The sequence below is a fragment of the Vitis riparia genome, chromosome 7 (genome assembly GCF_004353265.1).
Source record: "Vitis riparia cultivar Riparia Gloire de Montpellier isolate 1030 chromosome 7, EGFV_Vit.rip_1.0, whole genome shotgun sequence".
NCBI lineage: Eukaryota > Viridiplantae > Streptophyta > Magnoliopsida > Vitales > Vitaceae > Vitis > Vitis riparia.
In genome coordinates, this window is record NC_048437.1 from 473,399 (window position 1) to 499,537 (window position 26,139).

Consider the following 26,139-nt stretch of genomic DNA (forward strand, 5'->3'; position numbering starts at 1 on the left):
TTGAAATGCGGGTGGGCCCGTGGGCCCACCATTTGGGCTGGGTTAGGCTCACCTAAACTCCACAAAACTTTAGCGTAAAGAGTTCACAATCTCAACATTGTTTTTTGTGTTGTAAATGCAAGGTGGCCTCCTTGTATTAAAAACAACATAATAACTTTTCCATTCATATCGAGCGAATTGAGGCATTAATACAAGACTTGCGTGAGGCCTATAAAAGGCTTTCCATCTCTTATACAAAGACCATCTCGACCAACAAGAAATTCCCTTCTCTAATTCTCTAGTCCTCATTATCTATTATCGAGAGTAATATATATTTCTCTTTATTTTTCTTTGTATTACATTTATTTTCGTTTTATAACATTTTAAATCGATAAAAATTAAAGAATAAAAACTTATCACAAGCAAACTTTGTGTGATAATTTTTTTTTTCTCATACTGATATCTTTATAAAATCCATTTTTTTAGAAGATATAATAGCATGAAATCATAATAAAAATTAATTAATAAAATGTAAATAGTAAGGATGAACCAAAATTTTAAGACTAACCTTTCACATAAGGCTTATTTTGATTGATTTTCTAGAAGTCATTTTTTTTTTAATTCAATAATAATTCCAATACTTGTTTGATTAATTTTATTAAAAAACCTCTTAGCTTAAAAAATAGTTTTAACTTAATATAAAAATCAAGAAAATATTACTTCTTATACATATCTAGTTTTGCTATGATTTTGATTCCCGTAGGAAGCCTTCCTTAGAAAGTATCTAGAATATGTATATAAAAATAATAAAAAATGAAAAGTATTGAAAAAAAATATTTTTTATATTTGGTTTACCATTGAAAAAACATATAAATAAAATTTATTTAATTTAACTTTATTTTTTATTTTCTTTTCATTTTTTTCTTCTATCTTCTTTCCCTTACATTTTATTGAAATTTTATTTTAGGAAGTAACTCAAAACCACTTATACATGAATGAAAATTTAGGCTCAAAGTTATAGGATACCTATTTTTAGAAAAGACATGTTCTTTTAAAATAGATGCGGAGAAGTTTTAAGACACAACTTTCTAATAGATATATCTAGTGTTTTAAAGGCACAACCTCTCCATTAGTCATTACCTACAATTATAAATAGGGAATCCTCATTGTACTATTTATTCGGAACATTCTATCAATTCCTTCTCTATTTGACCATTCATTTTTCAAATTTAGTCAAACATTATTTCTAGAATGTAAGTTTAGTCAACTATTCACTCAATCAAATATTTAAGAGAGCACAAATCATTATGTAACGTGTTGTTTCTTGTGATTTGGAGTGTCGTTATTATAAGAGAGTGAGAGAATACAATCACCTTTATACCTCTAAAGCATAGCTACTTAAGCTTCCTAAATTTTATTTTAATGACAGTGAGTCAAACTCTAGCCTCGTTCAATAAATAAGGTCAAGAATAGTATTACGTGTTAAAACTCAATTCTACTAAAATGAAGAAGAAGAAAAAATTGATGTAGTAGTTTAGGGTTATATAAAAGGACTTCTTAGTCTTTCTTCTCAACAATTTAGAGAAAATAAGTGGAAAAAACTTAAATTTATTCTAAAAAATCACTATATTAAAAAAAAAATTCTAAAAAAAGCGTCAATTTTTTTTAATGTTGAAAAAACTAATTTTTGTCCTAAAGAATTAAAAAACAGTTTTTAAAATAGTTCCCAAATAGACGTAAAACATTAGGATTCAAAATATTCACTTGAAATATTATTATTATTATTATTATTATTATTATTATTATTGGAATTAAACCGTTACCCTTGTAATTATACATTTGGGCCCAATAGATTTCAGCTTATTATTGACATAAGCCCACAGTGGCCCATGGTTGGACAAAAAGAGGCCCAAAAAATTGGGTGTAAGCCTTGCTTAAAAGGCCATTTGTATTTAGTCATTCAATCATGTTATTGATAGTATATTATCCATAGAAAAATTTGGTGGAGCCTAATTATTATCCTAATTGTAAGGATATTTTAAGTTGGGGTATTTTGGGGATTTTACACATGATTTGGTTACCCTATGCATATTATGTTTAAGGTAGCCAACTTAGAGGGAAAGTTTTATTTTTTGAGATATTAAGAAAAATAGAAAAATGTAGAGATAAAAACCTAGAGGGTAAGACATTTTGGGATTCTCTTGTATTTTTTTTTTTTTATCATAGTGAAAATGTGCAACAGTTATAAGTGAATGTAACTCTCACATTAAAAGTGAACTACTATAAATCTCATGCATTTTTATACCTTATTTTTCACATTGGTTTATTGTCATTTTCAGAAAATAGGATTAGAGTGTTTTAATCCTAACAACAACATCCAAGAGATTCGTATTACAGTTTTGTATCACGGTCATATTATTTGTATCAAGTTATTCTTTTCATACCTTGATTGTTTATTCATACTTAATTATATTTTTAGATTCTTATAACTTTTTGTTTGTATTAATCACATATTTCATACCTTTATACATTTTTTAATACAAGACGATAGTCATTATCCTTATTGATAAAAGCCCTATTTGGGAAAGTTTTTTAAGTATTAATATCGAATCAGATGGACTTAATTAATTTTTACATATTAAATACCGAATTAATTAAACTTAGACTATATTTGGTTCTCAAAAAATACAAGGAAAAGAAAAAAATGTTAAGAAAAATGATTTTTGATGTTTGGTTTTACTAAAAAAAATATATATAAAAGAAAAGAAAATATAATTAAAATTAATTTAAAATTTATATATTTTTAAATTATTTAATCTTATTAGAGAGAAATTAGTAAAATGAGTTTGAAGAAGCGAATAAAAATAATTTATTAAATTTAAACTTATTTTTTATTTTTCTTCATTTTTTCTTTCCTTATATTTTTCTTCTCTATTTTCTTTCATTTGCATTTTCCTCCAAATTTTCAAGGAACCAAACATAGCTTTAAAGAAATTGATTGATTTGCTTTGATTAAGTTCCATTTAACAATAAAAACCCATTTTTTATTTGCCAGTTTTGGCCAAAATAAAAAAAAAAAAAAAAAATCATAATTGAACATTGTAGATTAAAAACCTCACATAATGCTAATATGATGAATTTACCTTATAGACTGTTTAAATCACTTGGTCACAACTTGTTTTAAATCTTATTATTATAATCCAATGATATGAATAGCTCCTGTTATAGTCCATGTAGTTCATCATACTATGTATCCCAATCATCGAAAAAATAAATAAAAGAAACCATGTAGGTATGGTTCGATTTAATTTATATTTGGTTTTTTAAATGGAAGACCGTGGATTGAATGGGTCTAATTCAGTTTTTAATTTAGAAAACTGAAATTGTTAAAATATTTTTAAAAATTGATTAGATTTAGTTTGATTGGTTTAGTTAATTTAATTGGTTTTTTTCATACCTTAATTTGTTCTCCCTCAAATTTGATGCAGTTGGTAGGTTTCTATTTAAATAAAAATTTAAAAATATCATAATTATCTTCTATCTTTCATAAAAATATTTTTAAAATATAGTTTTGACACATAAAATTTCATCCCATTAAACTAATAATGACTTTTATTCTACTTCTAATTAAATGCACAATATAGTATTTGTTAGCTTAAGGGTTCTTCTAATCATGATTTGATGATAACGAACCATGGTTAAGTTACTAATTGGTTTAAATTATAAAGAATTTCAGATGTTAATTTGGAAATTCATCAAATGACCTAATGGATGTAAGATTAAGACTTTTTAATCATAGAAAACATATATAAGATGAATGCATGGGTGCACTTAGGATTTTTATATCATTTCATGCATATTTGAAAACTTGGTTTATGCATTAAAGTTACATTTCCATCAAAATCCAAGTTCTATCAAATGAACCTTAGGCAAAACGTTTCAAAATTGACATATTATTTTACCTAGAAACGTTGCCTAAGTGTTAGAAGCAAAAAGACAAAAAAAAAGATAGGTTTTCGAGCCAAAAAATGGTGAACTGGTTGAGGTATTGGCCAATTGGCTCAACCGAATAGAGTACCGGTTGACTAATTACTCTTTCCCGGTCGAGGTCCGATCGAGAAATGCAAAAAACCTTCTCTCTCTTCTAGTAACCTTTTTTTCCCGATCAAGAGATTTGTCTTCCCGATCGAGGTTCGATCAATGCTCGGTCGAGGTCCGGTTGAGAGTAACAGTCACTTGCCAAACATTTAATGCTCCAACTGCTAGTGAACCGATCAACCCCTAGCTCGATCGGTCGAGGCTGTTTTTTGATTTTTTTGGCTCTTGAGGTTAGAAACCTATAAATTGAGATATCCATTTCATTTATGTAAGAGAACACCTGCATTTATTTATTTACCTACTTGTTCTTGCCATAAAAGCTTTCATTCTTTTCTTGGTGCATTAAATCTCCATTTGCATATTCTTCAGTGCACATTTGTGATTCATCGTAGCTTTGAGTTGTATTTGAGTCATTGTTGAGCTAGGTTGAGATATTCAAACTTGTTAATTGAGTGTTAAAACCTTCAAGTGAGTAAATACTTGAAGAGATCGTGTAAGAGCCAATTGGAGCCAGAATCCAAGTGTAAAAAGTGATTAGAAGCTTGGTTGAAGCTTTAAGTATAAATGAAATCGTCAGTCGATTAGGAAATTGAAGAGAGTGGATGTAGGCAAAGAAGCGTCGAACCACTATAAATATGAGTTTGCTTTTTATTACCTTATCTCTTTATATTTGTATTTCTTGTGCTTAATTTTATTGTGTTTAAAAAGATTTTTTTTTTAAAAAACTCCAATTCAACCCCCTCCCTCTTCTTAGGTGTTTTTATCTATTTAGATTAGCCCTTTATTTTCTCAGTATTAAATGATATACCGATAAGGCTAAAGAACACATAAATGCAAATAAATAAAACTTCGATATAAACAAGTTAACCATTTTTACGAACGACTATTATTAAATTGAGTATGTTTGGGTTAATAATGATAACAAAAGGTGTTACCTTGAAGCAAAACACTAAATGGATAGGAAATATGAATTTGTTATGGAGCTTTCTACCATGTTTGATTCTTAGAAAATATAAGGAAAGAAAAAAATGTTAAGGAAAATAATTTTCTTATATTTAGTTTTACCATAGAAAATAGAGAAGAAAGTCAAATATAATTAAAGTTAACAAGAAACTTATATAGTTTTAAATTATTTAATATTTATATAAAAGAGTTAAATAAATAAAACGAATTTAAAATAATGTATAAAATAATTTGTTAATTTCATTTTATCTTTTCTTGTATTTTTCCTCTTTATTTTTTTTTTCCTTATATTTTCCTTTAAACTTTTCGATAATGAAACGTAGCTTTCAAGTTTTCTTGGAAAGTGGTTGAGTACCCCAATGGAGTGGTCAAATACCCTGACGAATGCAAAACACTTGAGACAACTTATCTTTTTAAAATTCTTAAATTTTGTGTATTTGCTTCAAATGTTATCGGATTTGACAAGTTAGGGTTTTCCCAGAATCAATACATCATATTGTGTTTAAAAAAAAAACACATATTTGCAAAGGGGCTCCAAACACTCTCTAAAGCCTAATTCAAATTGGGAGAACTATGTAAAAGTATACTAAAAAGGAAAAATATAATTTTTTAAATGCTTTAAAAAAGTAATTCAATAAACATGCACTTGAATAGTAACATAAACAAAATTTCAAGATTACCCTTTTAACTTTTCTCCACTCGGTCAACTCCTATACTTTTTTTTTTTTTTTTTTTTATTAAAAAAAAAATTTGATTTGACAAATCAAAAAAATTATAATGAATTTTGTTTTTGTGAAATCAAGGTTTGGTTAATCTTGATTTTGATGATAACAAAATAAGGTTTAGAACTAATGATCATATTTCAAGTGTGATTAGGCAAGACGATTTCCAAAGTGACAATCACAAAGACAAATCAAGCCAAGGAGAAATCATGAAGAAGAAGACCTCCTCAAAGAGAAGAGTTTTTCAAGACCAAAGCTTCATAAGATCTCTTTGTAAGGTTGTTGGTGCACTAGAACTTTCATGCATTTCATTATTTATTTATGCACCAAAATCATCCAAGAGTAATATTATTTTAAATATCTTAAGAATTGGATGATTTCATGTTTTCAACTAAAACCTTGTATTAAATGATTTTCAAACTTGTGTTAAAAGGTTTTAAGTTGAAAAAGGTTGGGTGTTGAGCCAAAAAATGGCTCGTCCGGTTCAACCGATCGACCGGTTGTGCTCGTCCGGTCGAGGACCGGTTGAGGGAGGCCAAAAGTTTTCTCTCTCCCAATGGCCTTTTCTTCCCGGTCAAGGTTGAACCTCAACCGATTGAGGTCCAGTCGAGGTCCGGTTGAGGCCCAACGGTCACTTTCCCTAACGGCTAGTCAACCGGTCGACCCCTAGCTCGATCGGTCGAACCCCCAACGGCTAGTTTGACTTTTTTTTCTTCTATAAAAAGACTCTAATCTTCATTGTTTCATAAGTTTAACCTTTCAAAATCATTCTTGATTATATTTGAGCCTTGGAAGAGTGTTTTTGAGTGCACCGTTGTTTCATAACTTGCATATCTTTAGTGCACCATTCAATCCTAGTTGTTCTTGTATCATTTGAGCTTAAAGTTCTATTACTAGGATTTTTGTGAGATCATTATTTGTATATCTTTGTGAGGAATTTTCTCAAGTGAGGGGTATCACTTGAGAGGTTGTTCAAGAGAGGGATATCTCTTGAAGAAGTGTAAAGGGTGCTTGGAACCAAAAGTCTAAGAGGGTGAATTGGAACCATAATCCAATTGTAAAGAGATTGGAAGCTTGGTTGAAGCTTCAAGATAGTGGAACCCTCACTCGGTTAGGAGGTTGAGGAGAGTGGACGTAGGCAAGGAAGTGTTGAACCACTATAAACTCTCGTGTTTGCACTCTCTCTTCCCTAACTTTTTTAAATTATATGCAATTGTCTTTATTTTGTTTATTATATACTTGCATATAATTGTCTCTTATTTTTGCATAGTTTAAATTTGTGAAAAAGAGACCATCACCCTATTTACAAACCCCCCCCCCCCCCCCCCTACCCTCCCCCCTACCCTCCCCTCCCTTATAGGGTGATTACCATAGTTTGGATTAGCCTCAAATTCCTAACAGTTTCTTTTTTGTTACTCATACTTGCCAATGTTTTTAAGCTTAACATATGACAAACTAACATGCCGCGTTATTTTTTTCCCCCTTATTTCTTCATTTTAGCTTTTGATTTTTAATTTCATTTTTTTCATTTCATCTTTTGATTTAAATTGTTTATGAACATTTTAAACATATAATAATAATAATAATAATAATGAGAAAAAAGTAATGTAAAAATAAATACATAATCAACAAATTTAACTTTTTATTTATGGGTATTTAACTTGATCGTGATTTTAACTTTTTTTTAGTCAAAATGTTTAAAAATTTTAATTGAAAAATATAAAAATTTGATTATGGTTTTGATATTTTGCTTTGTTAAAATTTTAATTTTTTATTTATATAAAATAAAAATAAAGCACATTTTTCACAGAAATTATATTTAATCATTTATGTTAATTTTTTCTTAATTTTATCAAAACTTAATTTTTTTGTATACTGAAAATGTGCATTGATAAAAACAACCATTTGTACCACTCTTTAGTGTTACTTTTTTCATAAAAGAGTGGTATCCTTGTTTCCAAAAGTTATGTTTATCAATGTGCGATTTCAACATGCAAAAAATTTAATTTTTAATAAAATTAAGAAGAATTAATATAAATGATTAAATACAATTTTTTATGAAAAATATATTTTATTTTTATTTTATATAAATTAAAATTTTAAAAATTTAATAAAACAAAATGCTAGAACCACAACCGAGTTTTTGTCTTTTTTAATTAAAAACATTAATTATTTTAGCCAAGAAAAAAAAAATAAAATTGTGGTCAAATTAAATTGATAAGCAAAAAGTTAAACTATAATAATCAACTTTAATTTTTACATGAAAAATTAAAATTAAAAAAATATATAAACAATAAAATAATATAACAATATATAAGATTTATAAAATAAATAAATATTTTATTTAACAAAAATATAGAAAAGCTAATGTCCTAAACCTCTAAATTTGTTCATTATGAATTTATTTTTATATTAAATTTATTCTCATATTATTATTTATTATATATTATTATTATTTTATGTATAAATGTACATAAATAATTAAAATTAATAAATATAAAGATATGAAATATTAAAAAAAATGAAATTAAAAAGATTTTATAAAGCTAGCATATTTAAAAAACAAAAAACAAAAAAAAAAAAAAGATAGAGATATTATAGAGGTGGGGAAAAAGAAAAAAGGAAAAATAATGTGATATGGTCATTGACACGTGCCAAAGTTTTTATTTTTAAAAAGAACAATAATAATGACGAGAAAAAATGTGGTAGATGGTAAGAGGAAGGGGAAGGTAAATTTGGAATCTTCATTATTTTTATTATTTGAGTGCATGTTTTGAGTATTATTTTCTACAAAATAAATACCCTTTGAAAATCATAAGTCAAAATTCTAAAAAAAATGTATTTTTTTTTTCAAATTGTGCATAATTACATGATTCTCATATTCATGGTGGTTGAACACATGCCCTCTAAATTATGGAGGAGTTCATTAAAAAATATGTAGTGTTGTATCATCATCATCATCATGATGTACAAGTGAAGGTGTTGGCTAATGCAAGGTCCTAAGTAGCATTTGGTATCACTAAGTTTAGAATTAGTGGATTTCCTCTATAACCAATTAGATTTATAGCACGTGACTATTCTTGGGGTGATATTTAACTATAGCTTATTAATCAAAGAGACCTAATAATATAGAAAGAATCGAAACCTTGAACTCAAATCAACAACACATATTCACCTCTTTGAGCAATTTCCATGAACTTTCATGTGCTTTTTCATTCCTTGTCACTTTTCTAGATGATGGAATGGAGTCGGATCTCAGTAAGTTATGTACACACGGGAGAAAAATGGGATTGGAATAATATTGTTATTGTTAGAAAAATAGGGTGATGGTCTCTTTTTGCTAATTTAAACTATGTGAATGTAAGAGACAATTATATGCAAGTATATAATAAACAATAAAAAGACAATTGCATATAAATTAAAAGAGTAGGGAAGAGAGAATGTAAATACAAGATTTTAAGTGGTTCGGCGCAACACGGCCTACATCCACTCTCCTCTAGCTTCAATCCCAAGCTTGAGGTTCCACTAATTCAAGGCTTCCAAACCAAGCCTTCAAGCAATACAATTGAATTATGGTTCCAATTCACATTCTTGGACTTTTGGTTCCAAGCACCCTTTACACTTCTCAAGAGATATCCCACTCTTGAACAACCCCTCAAGTTATACCCCACACTTGAGAAACTTTCTCTTAAAGATTTACAAATAAATGATTTCACAAAATCCTAATACAAAAACTTTAAGCTCAAATGATACAAGAATAATATGATTGAAATGTGCACTAAAGATATGCAAGTTTTAGAACAATGGTACACTCAAAAACTCTCTTCCAAGGCTCAAATATATTCAAGAAAGTTTCGGGAAGGTTAAACTCTTTAAACAATGAAGATTTGAGCCTTTTTATAGAAGAAAAAAGCCAAACTAGCCGTTTAAGGGTTCGAACGGTCGAGCTAGGGGTCGACTGGTTGACTAGTCGTTAACATTTAATGCTTGGCAGGTGACTGTTGGGCCTCAACCGAACCTCAACCGGTCCTTGACCGGACCTCGATCGGGAAGAGAAGGCCATTGGGAAGAGAGAGTTTTTGGCATCCCTTGACCGGTCCCAGACCGGACGAGCACAACCGATTGACCGATTGAGCCATTTTTTAGCTCAACAACCAACTTTTTCAACTTAAAACATTTTAAAACAAGTTTGAAAAACATTTAACACAGGGTTTTAGTTGAAAAACATAAAATCATCCAATTCTTAAAATATTTAAAACAAAATAACTCTTGGATGATTTTGGTGCATAAGTAAAAAATGTAATGCATGAAAATCCTAGTGCACCAATAACCTTACATAGAGATCTTATGAAGCGTGGGCCTTGAAAAACACTTTTCTTTGATGTGGTCTTCTTCTTCATGACTTCTCCTTGACTTGATTTGTTTTTGTGATTGCCACTTTGGAAATTGTCTTGCCTAATCACACTTGAAATATAATCATTAGTTCTAAACCTTATTTTGTTATCATCAAAATCAAGATTAACCAAACCTTGGTTTCACAGTTATTAACAATATTTTTGCTTTCCAAGTGGCCTCTGAAGTCATAAGAAATGATGAAGATCCCGAACCACGAAATGTGGAAGAATTTCGACATAGAAATGATTGGCCAAAATGGAAAGAAACTATACAGGCATAGTTAAACTCATTAACAAAACGAGAAGTTTTGGACCTGTAGTCCAAACACCTGAAGATGTAAAACCTGTTGGGTACAAATGGGTATTTGTACAAAAGCGCAATGAGAATAATGAGATCATAAAATATAAAACGCGATTAGTAGCACAAGGTTTCTCGCAGAGACCTGGTATTGACTACGATGAAACATATTCTCCCGTCATGGACGCAATCACATTTCGTTTCTTAATTAGTTTAACAGTCTCAGAAGGATTGGATATGCATCTCATGGATGTTATTACAACATATTTATACAGATCCATAGATAATGATATATACATGAAAATCCCTGAAGGATTTAAATTTCCTGGAGAAAATAGTACAAAGCCTCGTAGCATGTACTTAATCAAGTTACAACGATCCTTGTATGGATTAAAGTAATCTGAACGCATGTGGTACAATCGCCTTAGCGAATACTTGCTAAAAGAAGGGTATGTGAATAACCTTATATGCCCATGCATCTTCATTAAGAAATCAGAAACCAGATTTGCAATTATTGCAGTGTATGTTGATGACTTAAATCTTGTTGGAACTCCTGAAGAGCTCACAAGAACAACAAATTACTTGAAAAAGGAATTTGAGATGAAAGATTTTGGAAAAACAAAATTTTGTCTCAGGCCGCAGATTGAATATTTTCCAAATGGAGTTTTAATACATCAATCAACATACATTAAGAAAGTTTTGAAGTATTTTTATATGGATAAAACGCATCCTTTAAGTTTTCCAATGGTTGTCCGATCACTTGATGTGAAAAAAGACTCATTTCGTCCTTGCGAAAAAGATGAAGAGTTACTTGGTCTTGAAGTACTATATCTTAGTGTTATTGGTGCACTTATGTATCTTGCCAATTGTACACGTCCAGACACTGCTTTTTCTGTCAATTTATTAGCAAGATACAGTTATGTTCCAACTCGAAGACATTGGAATGGTATCAAACATATATTGCGTTATCTTCGCGGAACTATTGATATGAGTTTATTTTACTCAAGGGAATCAAAGCAACAATTGCTTGGATATGTAGATGCAGGATATCTTTCAGATCCATATAAAGGTAGGTCACAAACAAGGTATGTGTTTAATTGCAATGGTACTGTTATTTCATGGAGATTTGTCAAACAAACAATGGTGGCCACATCATCAAATCATTCAGAAATACTAGCAATTCATGAAGCAAGTCACAAATGTATATGGCTAAGATCTATGATCCAACATATTCGGGAATTATGTGGACTCTCCTCTATCAAAGGTGACCCGACAATATTATTTGAAGATAATGCTGCATGCATTGCACAAATAACAGAGGGTTATATTAAAGGAGATAGAACTAAACACATTTCACTAAAATTCTTTTATACACATGAACTCTAGAAGAGTGGTGAAATTGATGTGCAACAAATACACTCAAGTGATAATTTAGCAGATTTATTCACAAAATCATTACCAACCTCAACATTCAAGAAGTTAATACACAGGATTGGAATGCGTTAACTCAAGGATATCGACATGAGGGGGAGTATGCTTGTAAAATGGTGTTATTGTACTGTACTATTTTTTTCCTTCGTCCAGGTTTTGTCCTACTGGGTTTTACTAGCAAGGTTTTTAATGAGGCAATCCTAATATACCAAGAAAAGAATATTGTACTATTTTTCCCTCGCTAGGTTTTTCCTATAGGGTTTTTTACTAGCAATGTTTTAATGAGGCATATTCTTCAATATGGTGGACATCCAAGGGGGAGTGTTATAACTGAAGTAATGAATGCCACCACATTAATGTTAATTAAGTATTATTTATGACTTCCATTAATACTTATTAATGGAAACCATTCATGTTATTTATGAGTTTCATTAATATTCATTACTGGGGATATTAATGAGAGTTCATATTATGAAGCCTATAAAAGGCTTCTTACACTCTATGTAATAAGCATCCTGAGAAAAAGAAAGAAATTATCTTCCTCTCATTCTCTCTGTTTTTCATTCTCTCAACTTTCTCAACTCTCTTCTCTGATTTCTTCTTCCCTATTATATATCAAAGTAAGACATAAATCATCTCTACTACTTTGATTTGCATTGTATTTGTCCTTATTTTATAACAAAAATATATTTTTTAAAAAGCTTTTAAAAAGTAATTCAATAAACATGCACTTGAATAGTAACATAAACAAAATTTCAAGATTACCTTTTTAACTTTTCTCTACTTGGTCAACTCCTATACTTTTTTTTATTATTATTAAAAAAAAATTGATTTGACAAGTCAAAAAAATCATAATGAATTTTGTTTCTTTTTTGTTACTCATACTTGCCGATGTTTTTAAGCTTAACATATGACAAACTAACATGTCACGTTATTTTTTTTCCCCTTATTTCTTCATTTTAGCTTTTGATTTTTAATTTCATTTTTTTCATTTCATCTTTTGATTTAAATTATTTATGAATATTTTAAACATAAATAATAATAATAATAATAATAACAATAATAATAATAATAATAACAACAATAATAATAATAATAATGAGAAAAAAGTAATATAAAAATAAATACATAATCAACAAATTTAACTTTTTATTTATGGGTATTTAACTTGATCATTGATTTTAACTTTTTTTTTTAGTCAAAATGTTTAAAAATTTTAATTGAAAAATATAAAAACTTGATTATGGTTTTGACATTTTTCTTTGTTAAGATTTTAATTTTTTTATTTATATAAAATAAAAATAAAGCGCATTTTTCACAAAAATTATATTTAATCATTTATGTTAATTTTCTCTTAATTTTATCAAAACATAAATTTTTTGTATACTGAAAATGTGTATTGATAAAACCAATAGAGTTACTTTTTTCATAAAAGAGTGGTATCCTTTTCCAAAAGTTATGTTATCAATGTGCAACTTCAACATGCAAAAAAATTAATTTTTAATAAAATTAAGAAGAATTAATATAAATGATTAAATACAAATTTTTATGAAAAATATATTTTATTTTTATTTTATATAAGTTAAAATTTAAAAATTTAATAAAACAAAATGCTAGAACCACAATCCAGTTTTTGTCTTTTTTAATTAAAAATATTAAATATTTTAGCCAAGAAAAAAAAATTAAAATTGTGGTCAAATTAAATTGATAAGCAAAAAGTTAAAACTATAATAATCAACTTTAATTTTTACATGAAAAATTAAAATTAAAAAATATATAAACAATAAAATAATATAACAATATATAAGATTTATAAAATAAATAAATATTTTATTTAACAAAAATATAGAAAAGCTAATGTCCTAAACCTCTAAATTTGTTCATTATGAATTTATTTTTATATTAAATTTATTCTCATTAATTATTTATTATATATTATTATTTTATGTATAAATGTACATAAATAATTAAAATTAATAAATATAAAAATATGAAATATTTAAAAAATGAAATTAAAAAGATTTTACAATAATAATGACGGGAAAAAAAATGTGGTAAAAGGTACGAGGAAGGGGATGGTAAGCTTGGAATCTTCACTATTTTCATTATTTTTATTATTTGAGTGCATGTTTTAAGTATTATTTTCTACAAAATACATACCCTTTGAAAATCAAAAGTCAAAATTCCAAAAAAAATGTATTTTTTTTTCAAATTGTGCATAATTACATGATTCCCATATTCATGGTGGTTCAACACATGCCCTCTAAGTTATGGAGGAGTTCATTAAAAAATATGTAGTGTTTATCATCATCATCATGATGTACAAGTGGAGGTGTTGGCTAATGCAAGGTCCTAATTAGCATTTGGTATCACTAAGTTTAGAATTAGTGGATTTTCTCTATAACCAATTAGATTTATAGCACGTGACTCTTCTTGGGGTGATATTTGACTATAGCTTATTAATCAAAGAGACCCAATAATATAGAAAGAATCGAAACCTTGGAACTCATATTCACCTCTTTGAGCAATTTCCATGAACTTTCATGTGCTTTTTCATTCTTGTCACTTTTCTAGATGATGGAATGGACCCGGATTGAAAGCCAAGGAACCATGGTGGGGGGACATTATATAACTTACAATGGAATAGACAATGACAAGTGTTGGGAGGTCTATAGATTGGATGCAATGTGTCGTTGGAAAAGTGAGTTGAGTTGAGTTGAGGGAGACACCATGAATAAGCCTAGGTGAAGGTGGAGCAACCTTTCGGCATGCATGCCTCTCCATAAAACATTTTATACATAGAATATTGACCTCTTGAGCACAGCCCCACCCACATATATTATTATTATTTTTATTATATGACTTAAACGTGTGAGATTCCACTCAATTCCTTAACGCGGAAAACCAACTTTTGGTGTGCAATTTGTTTGTCCACTTGGAAATTAGATGAGAGAGGATAAAGCCACACCTGCTACTGCAACTGCTGCCTGGAGGTGGGCACATGCACTAGCTAGTGCATGCCTTACCAATGTGCAAAACAGCTGCCCTTCTGCCACTTACTCTCCCACCTCCACTTCCATGTTGACTTTCGATCATCTCCCACCATCCATAAAAAAAAACTTCTATTATTACCAAGATGCTGAAGATGCAATATTCCTCCTTGTCCATCGATCTGTTTAAAATTGTTTTGCTTTTGTTTTCATCTGATTGAAGCCTGAATAATCACAATTTGACGTAAAACTTCATGCCCTTATCCACTCAAATTGATTTAACTTTGACCAATCTTAAAAATGCCAAAGAGTTGAAAGTTTTGGTGATTTATGTCATGTTACGTCATGAGCCAACAATATATTCCATTTGGGTAAAACTATTAGCTCATGTTTAGTTTTATTAAAAAAAATAATTTTCTCTTCACCTGTAAGTAAGGTCCGTCACTCAAGATATCTTTAAAACCAATCTCTTTTCCTACTTGATGTTAAAAAGAAGCATTTGATAGCTTGTAGCAGAAAGCTGCAATGGCACAAACAAAGAAAACAAAGTTCATTCGTTCATATGAAGAGTGACCATAAAAATAGGCAACAAGTGGAAGGGGGAGGAGGTACTTTTTTGAAAAATAAGAAGAATTTGAATTTCTTCATATACAATAATAATATTGATTTTAAATTTATTTTATATTTTATTTTAATTTTTTCCTTTCATCTATTTATTTTTTTCTTAAATTTTCGGAGAACAAAATATAACCTTAGCATTATTTGTTGTAATAACTGGTTTTGTTTTGGCTTCCAAATAGTGAAATTTGTCATGATGACGTGTTGAATTACCAATAATGTATGTTAAGGCTATTTATAATAAAATTTTAATTATAAAATGTACATCAAGTTCATTTAAAGTAAACACCTATACATGAATTACTTTTACACATCGATCTACCACATGCATGATGCATACATACTTAGCAATCATCGCTTTGCTAACCATGCCATAATTGGATATCCACTTGGGGTTTTCTTGAATAATATTCAAAGAAGGCAACATTATATAACATGATTTCACCTTGGTAATTAAGAAACTAAACCATGCATCCACCCCATTTTGTATCAATTTGTTCCAAATATTGAATGATGTAATCATCTATACCCTCATCTCATCCATGGACGTATATTGTACATTAATGTGCATTGAAATTTTTAATAGCATGGAATGAGTTGATCCATGGATCGTGAATTTGTGACGTGTCAACCCACGTTTAGTACGTATACTTAATTATTATTATGGAATTGAAAATTTGATTAGGTGGAAATAATTGTAACTTGTAAGCCACTACCTTCCAACATTCTTCTCATTTTCCATTTATAGGCCACTATGTATGTATGTGCATGCATTGCTTTATCCATGTACTCTCTCCAATATTTAACATTCTTCAATTCTAAGTTGTTCCCTACTACTCACAAACCTTTATCAACTCATTCTTCTCTGGCTCTAATTGGTTTTGGGCTTTGGCAAATATACATGCTTTGCTGAAATTTTTCTCTGAATTTGGCAAACATGGTAGTCTCTAATTTTTTTGGCATATTATTGGTGATGGAGGTGATGGTATTCTGTGGTTTGAGGCTTGGAGTTCATGGGTTGAGCATGGATTACTATATGATGGATTGCCCAATTGCTGAATTTATTGTGAGGGATTCAGTCACCAGCGCTTTGCAGTCCGACCCAACTCTTGCTGCAGGCCTCGTCCGGATGCATTTCCACGACTGTTTCATACAGGTCCCTTCTTCTCTTTTCTTCAAAATTTAAGCTATTAGGATTTTTCATTCCTGATTGAATTATACTTAATTTTTCCATGATAAACCAAATACGAGAAAATCATTTTTCTTAGCGTAGTATTTTTCGGGACATTGCAGGGATGTGATGGATCGGTTCTCCTTGATTCCACGAAAGACAACACCGCAGAAAAGGATTCCCCAGCGAATCTGAGCCTGCGAGGGTACGAACTCGTAGATGATATAAAGGATGAACTTGAAAACCGATGCCCTGGTGTGGTCTCCTGCGCTGATATCCTTGCAATGGCGGCCAGGGAGGCTGTTTTTTGGGTACGCACGAAAATATCCCACAATTTTAATTTTTGGGATCAAATTAGTTAGTAGCTTAAGACGACGATATTATGATTTGAAACAGGTTGGAGGTCCGTTCTATCAAATCCCAAATGGACGAAAAGATGGTAGAAGGTCTAAAATCGAAGACACCTTTAACCTCCCTGCTCCAGCCCTCAATAGCACGGAGCTCATCAACTTGTTTGGGAAGCATGGCTTCAATGTTCAAGAAATGGTGGCTTTATCAGGTAAGAGTAAGACAACTTAAGGCCCCGTTTGGTTTGGAATCCAAGGTCTTTTATGGAGAAATGATTATGTCTTCGTGTTTGGTTTTTGCAGGGGCGCATACAATAGGAGTTGCGAGGTGCTCATCATTCAAATCCCGGTTGAGTAACTTCGACTCCACTCATGACACGGATCCCAGCATGAACTCCAACTTTGCCAGGGTCTTGTCCAAGACGTGTGCTGCCGGAGACAACGCCGAGCAGCCGCTGGATCCCTCCAGAAACACATTTGATAACGCCTACTTCATTGCGCTGCAGCGGCAAGCGGGGGTGCTGTTTTCCGACCAATCCTTGTTCACCAGCGCTAGGACTAAGCGTATAGTCAACGCCTACGCCATGAACCAAGCCATGTTTGCCATGGATTTCCAGCAGGCGATGCTGAAGATGGGGCTGCTTGATGTCAAGGAAGGTTCCACCGGAGAAGTTAGAGAAAATTGCCGGAAAATTAACTGATGGATTCTTCTTTTTCTTCCCTTATAATCTATATATAGAGAAAGAAGGAGACTTAGGAGTGATGTGGATGCACTCTGTATGGATTCTTGTAAGTTGTAACTCTTATACGTAAGTAAAGAAGTAATAATAGGGGTTTGGGATTTGAAATGCCTTCTGTGTTTTTGGGGTTTAACAAAAATTATCATGATTTTTGTTTCGGTGGTTTTTCTTGCAAAGTTGTACAGTACCAAACTTCGAGTGAAGAACTTGAGAGACGGCAACAGGAGCAGAATATTCACGTAGCTTTCCATGAAGTGAAGTGAGTTTAGCAGTATCATGGTCAGGCTGGAAAAAGAGTACATAAACAAGGGAGGTCCAATGTTCTCCAGTGTTTCGTGCTCGATCTAGATCGAGCTGCTTCTTGTGTCACCGGGCCCGGACGTACTTCTTCTAGTAGTCCTCCAAGTAAAGAAAAAAAAAAAAATTGTAATAACTTGATCATGAATGAAGGAATGATTTTCTAGAGAGAGAATGACAGCTTTTAGAGAGAGAAACATGAGTATGTTTTATGAAGCTATATCTTATGAAGTGATGGAGATGAAGAAGAGTCAAAATGAACCATAAAAAGTAAAAACATGGAATGGGTCCCCAACAAGAGATATTTATTTGTTCATATCAACCCATTGTCATTACCTTAAAATCATAATAAAATAGAAAAAATAAAACGAAAAAAAATAGATGAATATAATAAAATAAAAGAATTTATTATGGGTTGACTTTATTTCAATTTGTCCCTAACACATCCTGATTCTATTAGTTTATATCCTCAAATAGTATGAAAATAATAATAATAATATGTTATCACTTTTTTTTTATACAAACTTCAAGGGCCCTCACATATTTAGTATAAAAGAATTAAAAGAAAAATAAAGACGCCATTACATTCTATTTAAAATCATATTATAAAACTAAGTTAATGATTTGATTTATATTTTACTGTAAACACAATGATTCCAAACTTCCTTCAAATCCTAAGAGGCCTATTAGATCATAGATACATTTTTAGTAAGGCAAATTTGAAACTTGTAAAATAATAGTTAATTTTTTTTTCTTGTTGTTATACTTATATTTGTTTCAAATTATTGTACAATAATGATTCATTGGATACAATAGAAGAAGAAGATAAAATAGTAAAAATAAATAATGATCTAAGGAATAATATTTTTGCTTGCCTAATATAATTATTTTTTAAACTTAAAATTTCAACTAACTAGCAAATAAATATGGTCAAGAAAAGATTTAAGCAAGAAGTGAGACTTGTTTCTAAAAGTTAAAAAAGAAGGATTTATGGCAAAGTTGAAGTAAAGTTTAAAATAATATTTGCTCAAAAAAAGTATGAGTCCAAAGGTAAAATTATTAATTAAGAAATAGTTACATTAGTTGAATAATGATTGCATCAAAACACAAGTTTCCCTTATTTTTTTTTATATGGTTAGGTAGATAATATAAATTTTTAATTATTAACCAATGAAAAATCAAATGTAATAAGAACTTTAATGTGAGATGCATTGGATTTGTCCCCTTTAAAATATCCGTTTCAATGGGAGGCCTGCGGAATGAGTTCTTTTGAATTTTTTATTTTGGTACCATAGCAAAATCCTTGTGAAAATAGTTTTTAAAAATTTGTTTTCCGAAGTTCCCTTGAAAACTTAAAATATTATTAATTAGTTTTCTATATTTTTATTTATAATATTTTATTTTAATCATTTTTTATATTTATATAATTATTTTTTAAAAGTAATTCTTAAAGAAAACAATTGAAAATTATTTTTAGATACTTTTTGAATACATTCTATTTTCTATTTTAAGTTGTTAAATACATTTTTTTTAAATATATATATAAATAAAATATGATTTTAAAAAATAGTCGATAAACAAGGCCTAAGACTTAGACACCCTTCATTTTTGCAAATATTAAAGAATTCAGCCCAAAGGTTTGAAGGACAAATATTAAAAGGGAAAACTAGAATAAAGAAAAAATGTTAAAAAAATTTATGTTGTCCATGAAAATTTAAAGAGTTCAGTTGTAAAGTGATAGTCATTTACATAATAAAATAGAATATTTTAACATTTTTTTTTAATAATTTTCTTCCAATTTTTTCATCATCCAAGCACATGAAGACTATTTCTTTTTCTTTTTTTTAACATTAATTTTCCTTTGTTTAAAAGTTTCCACCAAACAAGACAAGGAGAAAAGAAGTAATTTCCATTTTATTTATATTCCTTAAGTTGTGTTTGATTTCGAAGAATATTAAAAAAATCAAGAAAAACAATTTTTTTCATATTTGATTATATTATAAAAAAAATATCATAAAAATTAAATATAATTAAAATTAATTTAAAAATTGATACATTTCACATTATTTGCTTTAAATATAAAAAAATTAAAAATTAAAATAAGTAAAAGATATTTAAAATGACATAAAATTAATTCGTTAATTTAAATTTTATTTCTTTTATTTTTCTTTCTTTAAATTTTTTCTCTGTTCTTTTATTAACTTTTTCTATATAGTTATGCATATGTTGATGAATTGTATACGGAGCCCTCATGGTTACAAAATCTTCCCACCACAAAAACAGCCTTCATTTTTGCATTTTTGAATTTTTGAGTTCCTAAAAGCCAGTACAACCGTCCCCAGATGCTCACTTAACCCTCTACCTTTTTGTATGTACAAGTTCCTCTTTGAGGGTTGTTTTTTACAAAACTCAAGACATATTTACAGGGTAACAAAAATCTCAGGCGGCATACCGGTGACCCTGTTGTTAAGCTTTTCATGAACCCGGAGACCCCAACAAACTCTGCTCAGCTCACCCCACCCCGCCAGACCCCGTCTCATCCTTGCAATGCTCGCTTGCTGGGGTGGGCATTTGGCCTGAGCTTCCACATCTCCAGCAAATGAACCTTGCAGGGACTGCAGCAGAATCTGGAATCTCAGCGCACCGAGTGTGCTGCCATACACCACACCCATCACATTCCAACATTCTCTCCCCATCATCGTCCTTCGCTCCGCAACTGCAATCAACTGTCCATCTCTCCACTCCTCTCTCCATTCTAAACCTACTCAGGCCATTCTTCCCAAGGCATCTTCCTCGGACTTCAACCGTTTCAATTGAACCTAACAAGAGCTTGAGCTGGGTAGACTCATCTACCCCAGCATAGCCGACCAGCTCTTCAGCTTTGAATCTTTTGAACATCAAATATACATCCTGAAAAGCCCTTGATGCTTCAAGCTTGAGGTCGGAAATGGTGGCGTTTGGAGATAGAACAATTAGTTCTGGAGGTGGTTTTGTATCACCCTCTTCAGATAGCTCCATGAGTTCCACTAGGCATGAGAGGTGAACTCCAAATGGATTTGTGATTGACAACCCCTTCTCGGGCCTGTAGTCTTTCACAAACTGCTTGCAGTCAAGGAGCTTTGCAGCTGAGCTGACAGCAAGGTCCCTTGTTGCCTGAGGCCCATAGCTTGGCATGGTCTGAGGATTGAGAATGGCTTCATACAAGAATCTAAGGTCCTGCAGGAGATGTTGCTCTGATCGGCAATTAGAAAGATTAAAATCGGTGCAAGCAGCAATTCCATTGGAGGGAACGCTTCCAGGATCAAGTCTGTAACAAATTAAACCACAAGAACTGAATGATCATACTCGGGAGGGTTTAACAAACTAAAGCCTACCCCCTAGAATTCCAACATTAAAACTGACTACTAATAATATTAATTGAAACCTGATAAAATGTTGCAAAGCTCATGCTTATTCAAGACGATATTCTGATAGTTGGGGCATTGCAATCATCTATATCATGCCACAATAGGGAGGAAAAAACAAAAACAAATATATACTATAATGACCTAGAATGGCTACTAACTGGATTACGCTAAAGGCTGAGCATACAGGCACTGTAGCTTATGTGGGGAAAAATTTAAACAGAAAATTCATGAAGTTAAAAGAGTGAAGTTGCTAACCTGTACTCAACAGCACCTGAATCAGGATTGCAGCGGACCTGAACAACCACACCATAAGACGTCAGTTTCCCTCCAAGCTCCTTGAGGCAGTAATCCAAAAGCTCTGGAGGAGCCACTTTGCAAACTGCACCCCTTAGAGCACGCCAACTGACCCAGTTTGATCCGGTAACTGCTCTAAGCACTCTAAACATGGCTTCTTCCACACGTTCGATATCATTTCTAGTCCATGCACACAAGATCCCTGGGGTGCAAGACCGATGCTTCTTACAGGTGATATCATTCTTTGTTGGGGAAGACTTGTGGGCATCATGGATCAAACTCATCAAAAAACAAAAGAGATCTCTTGCATGTACAAGTTCACGTTCTGATAATGACTGGTAGTATGAAATTAGGTCCTGCAAGTGAGTGCGTGGTTTCCTTCCTTGAGAAACAAAGATGGACAAGGGTAAAGTGGAGAGGGTTTCAACTGCCGCTTTATAGGCATCAAGCGTGAGAGCAAAACTACCAGCTCCAAACTCATAACCCCACTCACCATACCATGGATGGCCTTTGGTGATGGCATGAAGCAGCCGGAACTCCAACCCATGCTTTTTGGACACATCCATCACACTGACCTTTCTGTTCATGTGTGGAAAAACAAAATTTCCAGAGTTTAACTCCCATCTATGGTAAGTTAAAATTATCTGGGGCTAATGGAACTCATCATGTTAATGTTAAGCATCATTGAAAAAAGGCAGAATGGGATTATGATAAATAAGGCAGACATCAACTGTCACTTGAATTTAAAAAAATTAACTTCATTCCAAAGGTACTTGATAATCGCATTATCTTTTTTGTATACCACCAAGCAACCAATGAAGACAACCTTCATCAAATCAACTTGACAATACTAAAACCTAGTTGAAGATCAGGAAATGAAGTACCATCCAGTCTAAGATATCATATTAGTCCCCCCTTCCCAGCTAACATCTTTCATAGTTCTGAGAGTTTCTTTGCAGTACAATAAGGTAGCTGCTCAATTTATTTTGTGACTATCCAAGATCTCAAACAATGAAACTCCTAACCCGGTCATGTCAAAGTCTTCCCACCATATATTTACAGATACGTCAATGGCTGAGCTTTCAATTGAAAAATGAGAACCAAAATAAACGAGTGGGGTGGAGGGGAAGTTCTAAATAAGAAAACATTATGGAGGCAAAAATGGTCGCAAAAGTTGTCCGCACTTGAATACATAAGAATGAATCACTTTCATTAATAAACAAGAAGAAAGCACTGATGCAAATACAATCAAGAATCCTAACCTGACTCCAAGATTTTTACAAAGTCGATCCCAAAAGTCCATGATATGACATCCAGAAAGAATCCTTGAGCCACCTTCTCTGCCGTTGACTCTAAGAAGGTGCCCATAACCATTTGCATGGACAACACCATGCAAAAGATGAGTGGTGTCGTCCAATTGATGATAGACCCAGTCTTCGGTATCATCAGCTGTCATTAATTTGTTGCATGACTTGCACCTGAAAAAGAAGAAAAGAAAAAGACCCATCAAACTTATTGAAGCTGACAAAGTGTATTGTTATTTACAGCACATCCAAATCTAGGATCTCAAATCCAGAGAACCCCACCAGTACAATTTGCAAAAGAGAGCAGCATATGAAGCATATTTGCATACTAATAAGTTTCTTTCAATCTTATAACTTGATTGTAACATCGATTTCGCGTTTGCTCAAAGGGAACATCATTGGCAAAAGATGACCATTTCACATGGAAAGATCATTAGAGGCATTATGCTTCTCTCGATCGCAGGGGGAGCCTACCAGCTAGAACATGTTTCAATCAATGCTAAGAACAAATCCTCGGTACAAAACAACTCATGAGTCACCCTACCCTCGTGTATTCCCATCGGGCAAATGCCACAGTAGGAAACAGTTTGAATAAACAAGAACCCAATTAACTAACATAAGAATACGTTCAAATTTTGCAATGAAATTCCCAAGTGCTTACCTGGAATCAGACAAATGAAGAACAACCCCACAACTTGTACATGACTTGTAATACCCACCAATGGAGTTCCCATCAGCCTTTATAATGAAATGGTATCGTTTTGTGCATACTGGATTGCCACTCCAACCTAAACACACAAACCAACAAACAGAATTTTAGTAAGATCATCAATGCTCATTCCTCATCCTCAAAGCTCTAATACAAGATCGGATGAATAATTTTCCTCGTTCTAATATCTCATTAATTAAAGTATCACACAACTTTTAAATATATATAAATATATCATTAATGATCACATCATATGCAAAAAAACTAGTACTACAAAACATAAAATATATTGAACCAATCAGTCTTCGACACGTGGTGAAGCTCTGTAGGGTCAAAAAGATATTAAGTGGACGACTACACACCACACATTGTACGAGAACTAAGACCTAAAGATTTTTCTATGATAGCTGATATGGATTTACATTCACGCCCATGTCCAAATAAATATTATGCACCGCAAACACAGGGCCATTTTCGGTAACCAAATCCCCAGGCCCACATACATATATAGCCTGTCACCCACCACCATGACTGACTGTCACATCACAAAACTCAACGACACCTGCATGCGCTCCACGTGTCTAAACACAAGGATAGGTCACTGATTGGGCTCCACTACCCCCACCTAAATCATTTCATATTATTATTTATTTATTTATCAAAATAACGAACAATCTCGTCATGTTTAATCGCGAAATTGTATCCTGAGAAGAGATGTCAGTATCCAACGGTCATAATTGTATGGGACACCTGACAATATATTTCGCATACCTTTGAATAAAAACGTTCAATATATCGCGATAAAAACGAAGTACCACGATATATAGAATAGAAAAGAGAGGGAAAACGTAAGCGAGTTGACTCGGTGATGGTGACTCGAAACTCACCAACGACTCGGCACTGGTCACAGTAGACGGATCTGGATCTCGCCACGTCCTCTTCCACGACATCGAGGCAGACGACAGCCGGGGACGACTCGCCTCCGTCGACAACCGCCTCTCCGACTCGGAACCAGATCTGCCACGTCATCAGGTGAGGCAACAGAGACCCTGGAGGAGGCAGCAGAGCGTGCTTCGTCAGGAACGACTTTACGGTCGTGCGAAACGGGCCCGCGGCGAAGTCACCGGCGGCAGGAAAGGCCAGGAAGTCGTAGAGATCGGCTGTGACTCTCATCTTCATACGCTTCATCGGGCGGCCGTTTACCACCATGGTCGAGATCACGCGGCGTCGGTTGAGGGAGTGTTTGGTTTGCGGGAAAGTTGGAAAGAAGAATGAGGGAGGGAAATGGAGACGTTTGTTTAGAATCTTTAGATTAGGGTTTCTGTTTGGATCTGTGTCCCCTCTTTTTATCTAATTTTTGTTTTTTCTTTCTTTATACTGTGTTTTTCTGTTTGGTTTTCGAGAAAAAAATGTAAAGGCGGTTTTAGGGGAGAGAATCTTAGTGGTTAAGAAAAAGAAAATTACTGGAATGCCCTCTTTGGAAGACACTTTCGTCGAAGTTTCTTCTCGTATTTTTTTAGGAAAATGCCTCTTTTTCCTCTTTGTTTGCCACCTTTTGTGCCTAAAATTGTTTACCATCCTCAAAAATCTTTTCTTTTAAATTTTAAAAATGTTTTCAAAATTTATTTTGAGTTTTTGTGGAAAAAGAGAAAAAGAGAAAACCCAAAGGGCAAAAATGGTAGACGAAATGGCATTCCTGTAAATTATTGCAGTACAGAGTGTAATGCTGATACTACGATGAAATTACCAAAATACTCTCTCATATTTTGAATCGGAAAGAAAAGCGGCTGGGAAAATGACATTAAGGCGGGATCATACGGAACCTATTCCTTCTAAATTATGGTTTTACCCCTGACCTTTTCTGCAAGACCTTGTTTGGAGGTTTTGTCATTGGATTAATTCTTTTCTTAAAAATAATAATAATAATAATAAGCATTATTGAAAACAATAATTTTTGAAAAAAATGGTTCTAGTGAGCCAGCTGGCTTATAAGTTGTAAGACAAAATCAATGACACCTATGATGGACGAAGTTTCTGGATTTGTTCAATATTACTCAAATTTCACTGCCCATTAAATGATAAAAAATTATTTTTGTTTTAATATTTTTTGAAAAAATTAAATAAATTAAATATCCATTTAAATACACCTCCTATTTTTTTCCTTATGCTTTTAAAAATAATTTTTTTTTCAATTTTTATTAAAACAAATTTTTAAAAGAAAAAAATGAGATTTGATTCACTAATATGAAAATATATCGTAAAAATAACCCCAAATATTTTAAATGAGCATAATCTTCATCTATTTAAAAATAATTTGAAATAATGAGTCATCCAATTATTCCCAAAACGGTCCTTTTACTTGTCATATTATTCAAAT

General features: G+C 31.8%; 2 protein-coding genes across 2 annotated transcripts; one reads left to right on the top strand and one right to left on the bottom strand.

The window, feature by feature from the left end:
* Window positions 1–16,263: 16,263 nt before the first annotated feature.
* LOC117917600 (peroxidase 47) lies at window positions 16,264–18,209 on the top strand. Its single transcript, XM_034833926.1, has 4 exons — window positions 16,264–16,649; window positions 16,787–16,975; window positions 17,061–17,223; window positions 17,315–18,209. The coding sequence occupies exons 1-4, from the start codon at window positions 16,431–16,433 to the stop codon at window positions 17,710–17,712; spliced, it is 969 nt and encodes a 322-aa protein (XP_034689817.1). The 5' UTR covers window positions 16,264–16,430; the 3' UTR covers window positions 17,713–18,209.
* A 2,094-nt stretch (window positions 18,210–20,303) lies between these two features.
* On the bottom strand, window positions 20,304–25,126 carry LOC117918648 (PHD finger protein At1g33420-like). The gene is made up of 5 exons (XM_034835443.1): window positions 24,650–25,126; window positions 23,715–23,841; window positions 23,012–23,227; window positions 21,711–22,328; window positions 20,304–21,355 (listed from the first exon to the last, which is right to left on the bottom strand). The coding sequence occupies exons 1-5, from the start codon at window positions 24,969–24,971 to the stop codon at window positions 20,560–20,562; spliced, it is 2,079 nt and encodes a 692-aa protein (XP_034691334.1). The 5' UTR covers window positions 24,972–25,126; the 3' UTR covers window positions 20,304–20,559.
* Between the last annotated feature and the right edge of the window lie 1,013 nt (window positions 25,127–26,139).